This window comes from Berghia stephanieae, chromosome 10, assembly GCF_034508935.2.
Source record: "Berghia stephanieae isolate SIO BIC M18660-M18661 chromosome 10, UCSD_Bste_1.3, whole genome shotgun sequence".
In the NCBI taxonomy this organism is placed as follows: domain Eukaryota; kingdom Metazoa; phylum Mollusca; class Gastropoda; order Nudibranchia; family Aeolidiidae; genus Berghia; species Berghia stephanieae.
In genome coordinates this window covers 22,508,961-22,527,058 of record NC_088369.1, presented here as the reverse complement: position 1 = coordinate 22,527,058, position 18,098 = coordinate 22,508,961, and the positions used below count along the sequence as shown (strand labels likewise).

General features: G+C 34.3%; 1 protein-coding gene across 1 annotated transcript in view; it reads left to right on the top strand.

Moving 5' to 3' along the window:
- LOC144980612 (uncharacterized) overlaps positions 1-16,693 on the top strand; it is a gene marked incomplete at its 5' end in the record, with an annotated part of 156,398 nt that extends 139,705 nt beyond the window's left edge. Inside the window, 6 exons of the mRNA XM_078928291.1 lie at positions 6,659-6,830; positions 9,200-9,223; positions 10,070-10,156; positions 11,492-12,054; positions 15,155-15,239; positions 16,438-16,693. Of these exons, the coding sequence (XP_078784417.1) occupies positions 6,659-6,830; positions 9,200-9,223; positions 10,070-10,156; positions 11,492-12,054; positions 15,155-15,239; positions 16,438-16,556 (1,050 nt within the window). The remainder of the gene's footprint in view (positions 1-6,658; positions 6,831-9,199; positions 9,224-10,069; positions 10,157-11,491; positions 12,055-15,154; positions 15,240-16,437) is intronic.
- Positions 16,694-18,098: the final 1,405 nt, after the last annotated feature.

The following is an 18,098-nucleotide window of genomic DNA, read 5'->3' as shown; positions in this document are numbered from 1 at the left end:
TTGTATGTATTGTTGTAGGTTATTTGAATCGTTTTGTTTTCATTATTCTTTTATTGTTGTCTTGTTTGTGGGTTTTTTTTTCTTTCTTGACATATTATTTGTATTGAGAGAATTCAGCAGGGTTTGTATCACATAACAATCAGTTGAAAAATGAAGAGAAATTGAATTAGGACACAAAAAAAACGTGTTAAAATTTCTTCTCCAATTTCTGGTCACTTGTTAAATCTTTAATACCTGCATAACTGAATACATTTTTTTTTTGGTGTGTCAAAAGTATAAAATATTCAAACCTACACGCCGTACGCAGCAAAATAACTTGAAACGTGTAACTTTGTTTAGGAGTGATATGATCTTTACAGTATTGTACACGCCTGCTGAGTAACTAGAGATATAATGCTTATCATTTGGATTCTTTCCAGGAAACAAATTGTTTTGTGATTTATTTTTTCAACATTGTAAATAGACACACTGCGAGGAAAAAATGTAAAACATCTTTAAAGCTAATTTCTTTTTTTCTAACTTATTATGCAGACTGGCTAAAAAAAGAAAAGTCTAAAAGTATTGAAAATGTGACCAGAGTGTGTTGTATTAAAAAAATATATATATATTTATCTAAAATATATCAGAAATAAATCATGACTAATGAAGTAGAAAATATAAATACGGCTCAACAGACTGGCTAAAGTGTTTGCATTGACTATACGTAATAGTAATAGAGAGAATAGATTAACAGGATATGCTTAACTTCTGAAGTATAGCCAAATATTGCCTTGTAAAATATCATGAAGCTTTTTTGTCAATGATCGTCATCAGATTCGTCATTTCTTGTCGAGTGCCTTTTATTGTTTTGTCTTCAGCTCTTTCTCCTCCAGTTTTGGATATATATTTTTCTTTTTTGTGCGGCTATGTGGTCTAGTGGTATGACACTCACTTTCAGGTCAGAAGGTCCTGGATTGAGTCATAGTTGAGTCCTTGGAAAAGGCTCTTTACTCACATTTTTTCATCTTACTCAAGTGTAAAATGAGTACCAGGCCATTAACAAAAAATTGTAATATTGTCTAACAGGCGTCATGTCTCGTCCCACATGTTACTTGTTGCTGTTGGTCAGAACCCCTTGTAAAGCTTTTTGAGCACGTTTAGTGGATATTACGCTATATAATTGCTCTATTTTTTAAATTTTATTTTTCATTTTGTGTGTATGTATGTGTGTGTTTGTGTCATTCCTGTTCCTGTAGGATTAAGACCATTTACTTAATCCTTTCCCCATGGTTTTAGGATTAAACATTTCATTGTTCCCTCCCCCCTCTCCAAAATCCCCTCCTCCCCCCTTTTGTTCCCATCTAGTTTCTTCCCTTCTTTCTCTGATAATATAGCCAATTCCTTTGTTTTCTATATTCAAACTGTTTTGTTATAGGATGGCTGTCAGTTTCAGGTTTTTTAGATATTATATTCATATGGGACAATAGGATAAAAGCAGAAAATTCTGCCCCAGGGTAATAAGCAACTGTTATTGTCCTTTTGATGTTACAGAATTCACACAGCTCTGGCTCCTGAATAAATACTATATCTCCTTTTCAACACTAGTTATTGTATTGAAATGGTTTACAATCAGTCTGCGATAGAACTTGTAAATCTGTTTTCTTCTTCTTCTTCTTTCAGCTTATCCCCCATTTTGCAGGGTTGCCATAATGAATGCTACATCTCCATTTATTGGGTTCATAGCATCATTCTCCTCCAGGCCCAGTTCTTTCATATCATCCTTTACCCTATCCAACCATCTAATTTTCAGACATCCCTTTTTTCTTCCCACATACTCGTAAAACTGTAGTCATGAGAAAGAGATTGGACTGTCTTAGCATTGTCAATGTGGGTTCTTGCTCATTTCAAGGAATTATAACTGCTCTTGGACTTGGATCCACTGGTTATCACCGTCATTGAACTAATTGCTTCTGTCTCTTGTTTTTTCTTTAATGTTTGAAGGCTAGACCTTAATCTTTTGAATAGTTTGTCATCTGCTCATTTCTTTACTGGTGTTGGAATGACCTAAAAGTGTTGTATAACTCTTAAAGACACAACACCGATTTAAAAAACTCCACGAGAGACACATCAATTTTATCGAATGTCTTTCTGTCCTCTTTCTTGCCAATTTATTTTCAACATTCATCCTCCTTTTCTCCTCTAAACATTACATTCCTTACAAAGAAGATCCCACCCCACTGGATCATACCCCTCCCTCCGACCCTCTCTTCCCTCCCTCCCTCCCTCGCTCACCTCCCCATTCAACTTCCCCTCCCCCTCCCCAAAAACACCCCACATTCATAGACCTTAGCTGATAAGCTCATAATTGAAAATGATGAATAGCATCATGCTTTGCTGGTTGCCATAAAAGCTACAGTTGTCCTTATTTAAGCCAGTGCCTCTATTTTTATCTCAAACGTGTTCAAAGACACACAATTAACCGACTGAGCCAATGTCATAAACAACTTTTTCTTATGCTTGATCAAACTATATAAGATATTTTTTCAGTTAAAACTTCTTATTTGGGGGGGGGGGGGGGGCGGGTTAAATTCTTAACAAGCCAATTCTCTAACCTATTTTAATTTTTGAATACAATCCTGCTTTAGAATAATCCAAAAATTAAATGCTATATCATAATGGAAATACCCATTGATTCTTGGTAGACGGTGCAAAGGGGGGGGGGGGGGGGTTATGACCCTCATGCTTAAATACATTTTCATTGCCTTTAAAGCTTTTTTTTTTTTTCTTATCCAGCTGGAATGCATAGCGGGGAAAAGAATTTAGAATTATTTGCTTGGCTGCCATAGGTTTGGATTACCTGGTCGATTGTCATTTTTAGTGAAATGCTCTCAATGAGAAAGGACATATATAGGGAATGAGATTAGCGGAAGAGTAGTGTCCCTTGATTGGACGTCACAGGCGGAAAAGTTATTAGAGAGAGAACGTCATGTTGGTTGTGCACATGTGTCTCTCGTCCGCATGCGCACAACCAACATGACGTTCTCTCTCTAATAACTTTTCCGCCGGTGACGTCACAGAGTATGGGTGACGTCCAATCAAGGGACACTACTCTTCCGCTAATCTCATTCCCTATTGAATTAGTTATAAGTTATATAAAACACTAAATTTCACATCATATCACTTTCAAAGGAGAAGCACATGTCCAGTTTCTATGGTGGTAAATTTCTGTTGTTGATCATAGAAACATAAAACAACAATGATAATGATATACCTATGATCATTTGATACTAAGGAACGGGCGACTGTCAATGGCAGGCATAAGTGGTTCAATCAAACTGTCCTCCTCTATTAGATTTTTACCCAAATTTTCGTAGCATTGCAAATTTTCTCCTATTTCAATAACAAACCAAAGCTTTGATTCAATTATGTGAAAATATTAGAATGTAGAAGATGGAAAATCTACAGTACCACTTATATAAATATGATTTGAAGTGTCATGAAGACAATTTTATTTTTGTTTTTACATTTTCGAATTTATTATTCTCATTGATTGTCACAATACTTATAGCACGACAACTACAGTATCTTATATGATAGTAGTTGTAATCAATCAAATTTATGAGTTAAGGAAAAATATAAGTTCAAACTTCCATAATATTCCAATTTGATTTTATTTGATCCTATTATTATTTTTTTTTTCTCAATTAAGATCAGGATAAGTTGGAAAATAAACATTTTTTAAATGTAAAAATATGATTCAAGGATGATATTGTACAAATCCAACAATACTATATAAAATGATAGGTTCTGATGTTAAATATTTTGTTTTTCTTTTGTTTTGTTTTATGTTTGTTTGTTTTTTTTTTGGTTTTGTTTTGTTTTGTTTTGTACCTTTTTTTTTTTGTGTATGTGCAATCAATATTTGTGTACAATTATTTGTAATTTGAGGTTTTTTTGTTGTTTTTTTTTGGTCATTGTTTTTCCGTGACTGTGAGTTACTGTTTTGTCTCGTTGTTGTTCTTGTCATTATTATGTTTACGTTATTATTATTATTATTATTATTATTATTATTATTATTATTATTATTATTATTATTATTATTTATTATTATTATTATTATTATTGCTATTATTATCATTATTATTATTGTTATTATTATTATTATTATTATTATTATTATTATTATTATTATTATTATTATTATTATTATTATTACTATTATTGATTATTATTATCATTATTAATATTATTATTATTATTACTGTTAATACTACTCTTTTTAATAATATTATGGTCATTAATATTACTGTTTATTTTTATTATTAATATTGCCATTAATTACATTATAATAACTTAATTCATAAAAGTATTAAATAACTCTTCGTGTTGTTAACATAACTATGATTTTAGAAGTTCTATGTAACTCTGTATTTTATACCTCTCACTTTTTTTTCTGCTTTCATTGCTAATTAAGCTTGATGGTTGTTACCTACCAATTCTTTTTTTAATTTAAAATAAAACATCCTTCACCTTCCCCTATTCCCTACAACTCTACATTATTTTTTAAATTAAAAAAATAAATATTTTTTCTCCTTTTTCTTCTTCTTCTTCTTCTTCTTCTTCTTCTTCTTCTTCTTCTTCTTCTTTTCTTCTTCTTCTTCTTCTTCTTCTTCTTCTTCTTCTTCTTCTTCTTCTTCTTCTTCTTCTTCTTCTTCTTCTTCTTCTTCTTCACCTTTTATTTCTATTTCTTGTCTAGTTTGGAATGCCTTTATAATGTATCATTAAATAGCACTGGCTATTCGTGACCCGTCGTATCAAAACAGTATTATGTCGTATCGGTTAAGTTTTGGAAAATTGAATTTATAGACTAAAATTTGAGACGCGCGGGAACATTTTATTTTTAAAAATTTAATTTATTTATTTTTAATTTTTTTGCTTCATTAATAATAAAGAATTTAATTCTGATGGAATGAAAATGTAGAATATCAAATCTCTCTGGTCACTTTTAACCTGAAATTCACTCTTGGACACCTGGTTTGTCCGATCCCAATACGATGCAGGATTAAGACGGTGGATCATAGTATAGTTGTGGCCACTCGTCCCTTAATGGTATTGGGTGTCCAGGGTGTGAACCAGATGCTTTAACATTTGATTGAAATCATCGAGTCAAAATGATAAAAAGAGCTTGAATGATCAGAGGGAGTTTTGGTTCTTATACTACGAAAAAAAAAATTAAAAATTAAAGTTTTCAACTCGGGATTATGTTGAATTTAATTGTTGTTGTTGTTGTTGTTTATTCCGACACAATACCAGGTTGTCACGGAGAGTCACTTTAGCCAAGGTGTAGCTTGACGATTCCTTTTGCATTTGTTTTAGTACCTAGTTGTTGTAGTCATGTTATTATTGTCATTATTGTCAGTCATTCATTCATTCCAGTACAACTGCTCTCCTTTATTATTGCCTTTTTGTTTTCTATTCTTTTCTTTTAAAAAAAAATTTGTTTGTTTGTTTTGTTAGTAATGTCTACGTAATAAGGGAGCTGAAGGGACCTGTTCTTGAAATCAATTTGTCTTTGTTTTAAAACTGTCATTCATTCAAACCACCCTTTTCAAGTCTTGCTTCTCTTCATTTACTCTCTCATTTGTCCTCATCCTCTCTTGCTATGTTTTCTATATGTCTCTTCTTCTTCTTCTTCTTCTTTTTCTTCTTCTTCTTCTTCTTCTTCTTCTTCTTCTTCTTCTTCTTCTTCTTCTTCTTCTTCTTCTTCTTCTTCTTCTTCTTCTTCTTTTTCTTCTTTTTTTCCTCCTCCCTCTTGGTCCCTTCTAACATCTTACTTTCCTGGTCTTTTACCTCTATTTTTATTCTCACATGTCTCTCTCTTCTCTCTCTCTCTCTCTCTCTCTCTCTCTCTCTCTCTCTCTCTCTCTCTCTCTCTCTCTCTCTCTCTCTCTCTCTCTCTCCCCCTTCTCTCTCTCTCTCTCTCTCTCTCTCTCTCTCTCTCTCTCTCTCTCTCTCTCTCTCTCTCTCTCTCTCTCTCTCCCCTGTCTACTTCTCGATATCTCTCTTCATCATGCATTCACCCTTGACATTCAAACCAATTCATCTCATTAACACATCTAAGATGAACCTTTTCCCAACCTGTCATTGTCTCACATCTGATCATTTACAATTTCAATATTTCCACGTTTGATCTTCTATGTTTACTTGTGATACCATTTAAGATTATTGGGTTTTCTTATCCAATTTACATTTTGATTCATTCATGTTTTAAATTAATTAATTAATTATTTGTTTTCTTTTTCTTTTTCTTTTTTTTTTTTTAAATGATGGAAATATCAGTTACGGTTTATTTTGATCTATACTAGGAAAAGTTACCAAAGAAAATACTAACCATAATTTTTTTTTGTCTGCTCTTCTATCACTACTTCTCCCCATATCAAAACGGTGTTGCCCTATTCTATTCTCTCTTTGCCTCTCTTATTTCTTCTCTATTTCTCCTTCTCCTTCTCATCTTCCTTTCATTCGGCAACCTCCCCAAACGACTGACAATGTCACCCATCCCAATAACCTGGATTTGGGCTTCGTCCCTGACCTTCCTTCCTGCAACAACCGATCTCCCCACCACGATGCCTTCCTTCCTGCAACAACCAAACTCCCCACCACGATTCACCATCAGCAGAGTTCAGTCCCCGGTATCATCCCCGCCTACAAGAGAATCGCCGTTGGAGATGCCTCCGTGGGCAAAGGGGGCATCCCTCTGTACCCGGCCAACCACTTGATGTCTCCCTATCAACAACAGGCGGCCTCCTTGGTACCACTACAACAGCATCCATCCTACATCCCTATGCCATGTGAGTAGTCTACTCTTTTATACTTCTGGAAGTTTTTTGTTTGTTTTCTTTTTCTTCCTTTTTTCTCAGTAGCTGTCACATTAACCACTACTACGTTATTGAGAGTTTATCTCAGCCTGTCTACCTACCGCCTTTTAGTTCATCTTTCATAAAGCAGTCTTAACACCTCAGAAACACATTAAGTATTGTTTGTAGTACATCAACATTATACGTTTTATGTAGTTTTTGGCCCATTAATCCCATAATCCAAAATATCGGACTCTTGAATTGTTGAATGAGTTGAAAAGAAAGAGTAATTTTCATTGCATGCTCAGTCAAAATACAGACCCTTTAAAATTATTTTTTAACAAATCCCGATCACCAAACGAAAATTTATTAGCCTTTTATCTCGGAATTGGGGGCATAAAGCTAAAATGTTGTTGTTTTTTTTTTTTTTTGGTGAAGATGTTTTCTCTTTGTGAAAAGTTAATGATAAGCTTATAAGCTGTAGTCATCAGACTTGAGGTAGTAATAGTCCCGTCCATACATGTATCTTTGAATGAATTTTTATTTCTCAAGTCGACTTTCAGAGTGATTTGTGTTGATGATTTAAAAAACAAAAACAATCCATATGAAGGGAGGAGAGAGAGAGGGGAGGGGAAGGGGGGGGGGGAGGTATCGGAAGATGAAAAGCTAAGCTTAGAGAGGTAAATAGGTCAGGATTAGGGCATTATGTATACAAATGGAATGGACTGTGAGGTGTGTTTGCATGCATGCAAGTGCAAGGGTTTGGTAGGGGAATGTAAATAGGTCAGGATTAGGGCATTATGTATACAAATTGAACGGACTGTGAGGTGTGTTTGCATGCATGCAAGGGTTTTGATAGGGGGAGGTAAATAGGTCAGGATTAGGGCATTATGTATACAAATGGACGACTGTGAAGTGTGTTTGCATGCACGCAAGTGTTTGATAGGGGGAGGTAAATAGGTTAGGATTAGGGCATTATGTATACAAATGGAACGGACTGTGAGGTGTGTTTGTATGCATGCAAGTGTTTGATAGGGGAAGGTAAATAGGTCAGGATTAGGGCATTATGTATACAAATGGAACGGACTATAAGGTGTGTTTGCATGCACGCAAGTGAACACTCATTTTTAAAAAAAATATCATAGATGTGAGCGCACCAACCCAAAAACACGAGTAGCTTATGTTGAGCATGCACATTGACAAGTCACTGTCTTTCAGTGTAGATCCAACACCCCCCCATTTTATTTAAATTGTTGGGGTTTTTTGAGTGCTCTTGCATCTTGTATTTGTTTTCTTGAAGAAAATTAAAGACATGTAGATATATATCATAGTGATACACTTTTAAAATGTAACATAACGCATATGTTTTTCAAAAATCTAATCACAATGCAACTTTTCTTCTTCTTTTTTTTTTTTTGATCTTTATTTTTCAATTCTCTCATATTTTTTTCCCCATATCTTGCTGTTAGTTTTTGTTTTTTTTACACCATTTTTTTTTCAAATAAAGATAATTGTTGGGCCAGCACAGTTAATTTGTTTGCAATGTGCTTGATGTTTCAGTGTACAGATTTGTTCTGGCTTGCGAGCACAGTGTAATCACATTGATGTGAACAATAATGAAATGGAACATTTATTCAGGAAATCCATTCATTATATTTTTATGCATTTTAGATACTGATGTGACGCTGATGATTTTGGTAATAGTAATAATGATTGTAAAGAAGAAGGAAAAGAATAATAGCAATGGTGATGGTGATAAGAACCAATATTTACTGATGTAGCAGAGATCACGTGACTGCCAAGAAGGATATTGAAATGATTAAAAATCCTGTTAAATTTGGGCACGGCATGCTTTACACAGCTGGAAAGACATTTAGGTTTTGACAATATTTTTGAAAATGAAAATGCGCTGTTATAAAATTTGAGGATGAAACATAAATACCTACATCTGTAATGAGAGAACACCGACTATGAAGATGATGTCGATTATTATTATTATTATTATTATTATTATTATTATTATTATTATTATTATTATTATTATTATTATTATTATTATTATTATGATCATCATCATCATCATTATTTTATTACTTTTATTATTATTATTATTATTATTATTATTATTATTATTATTAGTATTATTATTATTATTATTATTATTATTATTATTATTATTATTATTATCATAATCATCATTATTATCATTATTATTAATCACGAGAGTTGTTTTATGTTTTGAGTTTGACATTTAAGCCATCACAACTAACAGAATGCAAAGATTGTTGACACTGACACTATCTTCCATGTAAATGACTTGTTTATTTGTTTGCTTCTTCTCTTCTCACCCCTCCCCCTTCTAGACCATCTCCCCTACACTCAACCACGTATGTGTCAAACCATTTTTACTTCAAATACCTATCATAATAACTTTTAATTTTTTGAAAGTCCCAGTTATATAACAAGAAAAGATGCAACTAGTGCGAAAAGCAATAGATTTATTTATAACTCATGCTTTACCTATTGTTGTGGCTGTGATGCGGAGGAATATTTGAACACTCTGGGTGCAAACTGAAATGTATATGAATAAATTCTACAGAGGTTTTCATTTGGCATCTATTATTATTTCTTTAATATTTAAACTGTCAGCAAAATTCTTCTTAAAAATATACTTAACGAGTCTAAATGGGATTAAATTATATATTCGAAATATTGAACTTCAATTTTACTTGATTTGAAAATGTCTCTCCGGAATTGAATTAATTTCATGAGATCCAGAGTCGTCAATATTTCCACTGAATCATGGGTACATATTGACATCTAATGGATTATTCATCACCATTAATTTTAATCCACTCCTTATTCATTATTAATGGTCACTTTAAAAAAAAAGATATCTTTGACTTTGACTCACCCCATAGAATGACTCATCGATGGGTTATTTACTCACTCATTAACACATTCAATCATTCCAATACAATATCGTAGATGGTTTGTTTGTTTGTTTGTTTTTATTATTATACTTGCATCCTGTAGTTTATAACAGCTTTTAACATTAGGCATTGGTTGTAAAGGTTTTTTGGGTTTTTTTATTTCGTTTGTGTTTAATTTTAGTTGGTAGTAGTTTATTTTGTTTTTGTTTAATAATCCATTTATTTGTTTAATTATACTAAAGATTTTTCATTAAAAAATATACAATTAAAATGCAACTTGTCTTCACTTTTAAAAAGTAGGTAAATGGATAAAGGCTAAAATGGCTCGTGTCAAAGTGACTCGGGACATCAAGTTTTCATTTAAATTGGAGAGGTGGGAGTGTGGGGGTATTTGTCTCCATGACGTCTGCAGACGTGTCAATAAAAGACACAGCACTGAGTGCAGCATAATGGATCAGTCAAGGATGCGATGCGTCTGTCGGGGAAAAATATATAGATTAGCCAAAAAAATGAAATAGATTCTGCCTATAAGTGTGTTATTTAAGGCAAGGATGAAAGCGACTTAGCCCTGACATTAATCGTGTCAGTGGGTGCGTATTTGATTAACAAATAATCGATCGAGGGATGAAAGTGGATCATGCGATATGAATCGTGAAGACAGGTTGCATTTTACTCGTTTTATCTTATTGTTTTGTCAAGTCATCATTATTTGCATGTTTTTTTGTTGTTGTTTTTCATCAATTTTGAAACACAACCTTTGACAGTGCAAGCAGCGAAATTAGTTTTCTGAATAATGACAAAATGATTAATAAAGACACAGCATTTTACTGAACAAGTGTGTATGAAGTCATGTTAGCCGATGACAAAGAGTGGATTGGGGGAAGGTTTGAGTTTTACTGTAACCATAAGCCTTGAGTGGTAATGACTTCAAACAAATTGGCTGGAACGGATTCTGATTTGACTGTGACCAAAACATCCAGTTGGTTGTTTTGCTTTCTGTTTTATAAGGTTGTGTTATCAAAACGATTGGTCCTTGTTAGAAGACACTAATGGAACTTAATTCATTAACATTTATTACACATATTAGTATTTTTATTATACCCAACATTAATATTCATGTTTTGCACATTTAGTTCATTTTGCTGTTGAATTTTTATTGGATGTTGTTTTGCTTTTTTTTTTCTTTAATCCTTTTATAACATTTTATTTTTGCATGCAAGCTTCTTTAACGTTGTGGGTTTTCTCCCTCCCTTTTTCTCCCCCCTCCCCCGACCCCTTACTTTTTTTTTTTTTACCCCCCTTACCACCACTTCCACCACAATTTCTTGTCACATGACTTGCACGTGTCACTGCTGGGAATGTCACCTCTTTTTGTAACTCGTGACTTGTCCAATCATTTCCTTTTGTCTATCACTATTTTCATTACTTTCTATTTCAAACAACTCCCATAAACCATACAAAACTTGAATCCTACTAACTTTTTCTTTTACATAATCTCCTCCCCCACCCAAAAAAAAAAAAATTCTTGAAAACAAAACATTTTCCAATGATATTGATTGTAAAAATTCCTTAACATTTTAAAATATATTATTAACAAATACACTAACAACACTAACGTAGATGTTCAATGCTATCCCCAATCCGATGATGTGTCGAGTTTAAACCTTACGGGGCTGCCGTCTGCTGCAAACACTGTAGTAAACCCCCTGACACCTCAACTAGCTACTGTCGTCACTCCGGGTGCCGCTGTTCCCTCAGCAACTGGGGACTCTCCGTCACCTCTAGGGTCCCATTCAGGTCTTACCACCAGTCCTTATGGGATGGTCATTACTCCTACTGCCAACAACTGCGACTTTAACTCAAACTCGACCCCAATCCACTCTTTGTCATCAGCTATCATTACTTCTGCCTCTCCTTCCTCATCCTCATTACCCAAGTCTCTCTTCTCACACAATGACATTAGAGCTGCTATCACTACAACCACAAACAGCAGTGACCCACCTAGCACTATCAACTTCAACAGTAGCAGCAACAACCACAACAACCACCCTACGTTCTACAACAGCAATGGTCTCAATCTGTTGTATCAGTCAGCTGCTGTAGCCGGCAATGTCCCACCCAGTGGTGCTAACAGTTTCCTAGTCGCCAGTCCTGCACAACAACATTGCTTGCAACCACTGCCCCTGCAACCACCGCTGCCATCGCCACTGTCTGCTGCTGCTGCTGCTACAACTGCAATTCCCAATAACGCTTACAGTGTACAGTATTTTGGTGCAAATGCCCAGGTATTGTGTTATGACAATAGCATAAATTAAAAGAAAAGAAAGTAAAAAACTAACTCATGCCAAAAAAGGAAGAACTATCCACAACAAAAATCCTAATTTAAATCTTACAGAGAACCATTATTTCAATGTTCATCAACAGCTATTACAATCAGCAGCCTTATATCAGTGTTGACTCTAAACCTCATAGCCCTGGGTGAATATAGATAGAATAAAAACCCTTTCAATGAGATGTGATCCAGTTTACATTGCTCTACAGAAATAATGGGACGTAATACTTTTCATAAAGCAATCTGACGGCCAGCCCAAAACTGTACACAACACAGTAGTTTTTCAGAATCATAAGGCCCATGGACCAGAGTTGTTCCCGTTTTAATTAATGAACAGTAGTAATTTATTGATACCTTTTGGATAGGGTGATATACCCCGTCTGTCACAAAGTTCATTCAGATAGCTCTAACAGACTCAGCTACCCTGGGGAGTCAGAGAAATATTATCTGCAACCGGGATTGATACGGGTCCAGTGTGGCTTAAGCTTGAAATAAGAGGCCAGATACGGTCTTTTTCCTTAAGATGGCAGTCATTGTTATGCAGATGTACTCTGCCATTGACCTATTGGGATCTGTCCCAGTGGAATCAGACTTAATGATGAGTTGCAGCTATTTTTGCCTTTTTTTTTGTTTAATTATTCTTTAAAACTTCGGAACAAAATAAAGAAAGCAGACCTGTAAAACATCCATCGGATTTCTTACAATATCGCCACAATCCTTTACTCTTTTCCTCATCATTTTGCACTCTATGCCAGCACGTTGTTGTCTTCAAACATCGGTGTGTGTCATCATACCTTCTATGATAAGTTTTCTGACAATTTTGTCGGCTGCTGCCACCTACACAGGTCTGATGTAGGGTTAGATATGCATGTCATTTTATTTACATTTCTCCCTCACTCCTCACCTAGTGCTCCATGCATCGCTAAATACCCCACTCTCATTACACATGCACAGTCAATCCCACTCACAAGGTTCATGTACACAGATAGAGAGAAGAAGAGAAATGGTAAAATATGCTTCTCATACACACACACACACACACACACACACACACAAGAATTTGTATAACCAAATTTTAATGAATAACAAGTACCCTATTTATAAATTTAATACTTAAGTTTGACAAAGTAACAACAGCTTATTTTGGTTACAATTAGCACTAATCCGATGCCATCTGTAGTGAGAATGGAACTGTAAGACTCCTGTTTCTGACAACTATTTTGCCCATTATTTTATATTTAAAAATTCACCCCCCCCCCACCCCCTCCTTAAAACGAATCTAGATTTTATAAGTTCCATTCTCGCTCAGAAACTCTACTTCTTTGAAAGAAATACAGTAAAACATTTTAAAAGTTAATAAAAAAAAGTTTTTAAAATGTATTTCTATGTTCAAAATCTCTCCCCCCCCCCTTCCCTTTTTTTTCCTCTTTTTTTTTTTTTTTGAATAATTTTTTGAAAAGTCCCATATTTAACATAATTATCTTTCTTGACCCATTTGGTGGGATGTAATTGTTTTATTGTCTTTCATTTCTCAGTGGTAGCTTTTAGTCGTACCCAGAATTTAGAACTCCTGCACAACGACACCGCCATTAGGGAAAATATAGAAATACCCACGCACATTTAATTGAATTTGTGGCTTTTTGCATGTTTTCATTGGGCTTTTTGTTTTGATATTAATATCGTAATATTAATTGTTGTGAGCTTTACATTAAATTATTTTTAATGTTTTGTTTGATTTTCAAGTTTTATGTATTATCGTCATTTTGACTTTTTATATTACCTCCCTTTGTTTATGCTTGTTATGAAATGATGCTAACACGGGTGGATGGCTTATAGGGCTGGAATGATTAGTAGGGGAATTGCATGTCGATTATTTGAATGTACCCATTAGAATGGAAAAGTGTTGGACACTGACTGGTTCAATCTCTTTTGTCTCGGTGTGTTAAAAGAATGCTTTGGTTATGACCACTCCTAGGATGACAGACAAAAAACAATCTTGACTTCATCCAGGAGCGATCCTGTTCCTTTTAGGAGTGAAGCGAGTGCTCTACCAACTGAGCTATCAGGATCCTTGTTTTCTTTTTATACATATTTATAAATTAAGATGAGTTAAATAGAGCCCCGATTTTAACGTGAATGAGTTGTGCCAAAATTGAAAAAACTATTTGATCAGTTCAGCAAAGAGGCCTGGCAGTCCTTTTGCCCAGTGGATTTTTTTTCTAACTGGCTACTCTGTGCACCTGGCAACAAGGAAAGACGAGAGACATTCACAAAATGTGAGATGCTCTGTTTAGGGAAATGGTCCACGTGTCACATTTCATGGAAATTGAGTTATTGGTACGGTGTGAAAGGAAGACAATTTTATATATTTTGCTGTTTATTTATTTATATACTTTTTTAAAAAATAACTGTTACAAATTGGTTGAGTGACAGCCATTTGAAGAAGACAATCTGTACAAAATTGATTTTTTAAGAAAGCCGTTTCAAAGTTGACTAAATGTCATTTCAAAGTTAAATGAGCTCTCAGAAGAAGAAAAAAATTGTTTAAAATGCAAATTTAACTTAAAAATTTTATGAAATGATGCAGAATTGAACAAACTACCATTTAATTGGGAAATTTCAATTCTTCATGAGAAAGTCCCAAAACGCTTTTCATTAACCACATCTCAAAAGTACTTCCAGTGTCATGTGGACACATTTCCCTTGAGCGCCTGCCTCACATATCAACAATATACTCAAAATACAATCCGTAATGCCTTGAGTTTAGAGCTCTCCAACTTACATCAACTGCAGCCTTTATTATATCAGCATTGAAATATTATTATATTATATTGATTAAAATCCTATAATTCATTGAAAACTAATCCTTTTTTATTTTTTTTTAAACTCCCAAAATCCCCTCCCCATCGTTTTCCCCCCATTCTTCTTGCCGTCACCTCCTCAACTGGTCTTTCATCAACTTGTGTCGGCTGTTCCATCATTGGACTCGATTGCTTTTCCATCCATCCATCCATCCGTTGATGATGATGATGTCTGACCCTTGGGTATTCCAGTTGCTGGACACCCTCCCAGTGTGCCGAGATTTTAGGTCAGGGAGGTGCCATAGCTCCTCCTGTAAGAAGGTTCATATTTTAGAAGGTAAGAGTAAGAGATAATGCACTTTATTTATTTATTCATAGTCTTATTACATTACAAAATCCATGGAGATCTTTTTTGTCTGGCTCCGTTAAAGCCGCAAAAAACCCGGCTTTTAAAAAGTTTTTGTCTGACCTTGGTGAGTTGATTTTTTAAAAGACAAAGGCATTGGTTGTTTAAAGGTAACAGTTAAGGGGAAGTTAGATGGATATGTATCATATCTATGAATCAAGGGTGATTCCATTTGATGAAGATAAGCCTTGTATGAAATATTTTCATATATTATGTGCTCTTTATGACAAAACATTTCAGGCTTTTTTAATCTTAGCGAAGGGCATCCCTGAAAATCAGAGTTATCTTTCTTCAATACTGATCAAGCTACTCAGATAGCCGACACACGTTATATTTAATGTTGATTTGTTTCATGGAGGATTTGTGAATTTGGCAAGACTTGAAGCATCGATTCATCCCGTGATGACAGCACATTATAACATGCTGGTTTGTCATGTTGGATTTGTTGGGTTTTTTTTTACCTCCCTCGTCATTTATTACAATTTGATCCATAGGTTGTCAGATTATCTGACTGAATAATATTTGTGAGGTATCTAAATGGTAATAACTATGTCGGAGTGACCTTAACGTTGAAAATTGTATATTAAACTCAAAGTCACTACAATTACATTTTAGCTTATCAAAAGTCACAAATTGACATTCGTCATTGTTAATAAAAGACAGCAATATCACTCAAATTCAAAATTCATGATTTAGGCTTTAAAGAATCAGAGGGGGGGGGGGGGGGTTGTATCTTGCCGAGGCAGCATAATACCAGAGTTGTAGGCTTCTGTATTGATATTTTTTAATATATGATTTGTAACCATTTGAGTGTATTCCACTTAATGGGATCTTGTGCTGGTGTCTGGCTAAAACTGGTGATCTCAAACTAATTACTTTGATAGTGTGCTCTTGGAGTCTACATCTGTTTCCTATTTGAACCAAATTCCCCTTTGTCTTACCTTGTGTGCTTTAATTGTAATTCTAGAACTTTTTACAATCCAATTTTCTTCCTTTTTACTGGCACTGATATGAACTTAATGTGTTGCAAGCGCTGTAAAACCCTTAAAAACAAAAACAAACAGCTATAAACTCCCCTTTGATGAGATCGGGTTACCCATGTTCCTGTACTATTTCATCCACTTTGCAGACTATGTAGAAGTTTCCAATGACCGAGTGACTGTGTGCCGTGATTTCGTCACTCGACAAACGTGCAAACGTTCTCGATGTAAGTACTACCACATTCCCATCGACTTGCCCCCTTCTTAGAACTGGAAGGTAAGACACAGACACTTACACACGCTCTCTCTCTCTCACTCACTCACTTACACAATTGGATGGATAGACCGATGGAAGGACGGAAAGGAATCAACACAGCCAAGCAAGAAGACGATATTCACAGAGAAAGGGAAATAAACAGGTTCTACCAGTGCAGTGATTACCAGCCACCTTCAAATTAATTCATTGTGAATTTATAACTTTTGATGTAGATATCATGACTTTAGTAATTGAACAAAATCTCATTGGTATAGATATAAACATGGTCAAAACGGATGTTATATGAGTATTATTGCCATCAAACAGGTCCCCAAGGACTTGTACTATGGCATATCAGTTTCTCCAAATGTTGGTTGTTTTTTTTTTTTAATCTCTCAAACAGAAGAGTGATTCTTTTGCCGTAAAGTAAAACCAAATAACGGTGTAGACCGTCTTAATTGTATTTTAAAAGTTCAGTAATAGTTATCTGTCAGCGAATTTGCTGTTATCGATGCTGTTGACTTTATTCCAAGATTACGAATCAATTGATGTAAATGTGCAACGCAAATCATTTATTATTAGCTACAAAAATGCAAAGACTCGTGATTACTTATCACAGCACATCACATTTTTTCTTTAATTTTGAAAGAGGGTTATTTTGGCTTGGGTTTTGATAAAAGATAGATTGGAATAAAGTGTCTTATTAAAACGATATAAAGGAAAACCAAGCGTGTACAAAGCAGAAGAAGTCCCAATCTTGCCATTTGATGTTTCCTTTTCTTGAGAAGTAAAACTTGTTTGATATTTTTCAAACACAATCTTATTTTGTTTCCAATTTATTTTGTAACTTTACTTATATTGATTGATGTTAGGATTCCAAGGCCATTGAATTGCCATAATCATGGAATATATCTTTATATCTCCTTGCCATGAGCTCTACACACAGGATTACCTGCAAATTCCAAATATATAAACTTTATAGACAGAAATCAACTGCATTTATTTGTCTGTTCTGTCTGTTATCAAATAAGAACGTGCATTGTTTCGTTGACATGAAAAAACAAAAAAAACAAATAAGAATAAAAACTAATTAAATAATTTTAGACTAGATCTAATATCATTTTCAGTTTATCCTGTTAAGGCTGGGAAGTAGAAAGTTACATGATGATACACACCTGCCTGCTATGGTATGTGTAATGTTATTCTATTGAATGGGTTTTAGATCGGTGACATGAAGTCCTTTCATGACGGCATTGTGGGAAATGTGTCACAGTCACATTATTGGTATGGTTTGGATTCTGTTTTATTGAATCGTAGTCTTAAATTCCCCTGAAATATTTTTGAGAGTAACTATTGAATAATGATATGCCTTTTCAAGGGAAAGATACAACAAATACATTGGAAGATTCATAAAAGACTTCACCGTGAGTTAGTAAAAACCGTTTGATGGGTTTTTATCACTCACTCGGGTGAGAGAAATGATTCTTAACTTATTCAATGTCTTTGAAAATACAATTATTATCACTAATGAATATCTTTTTTTTAGGAAAATAT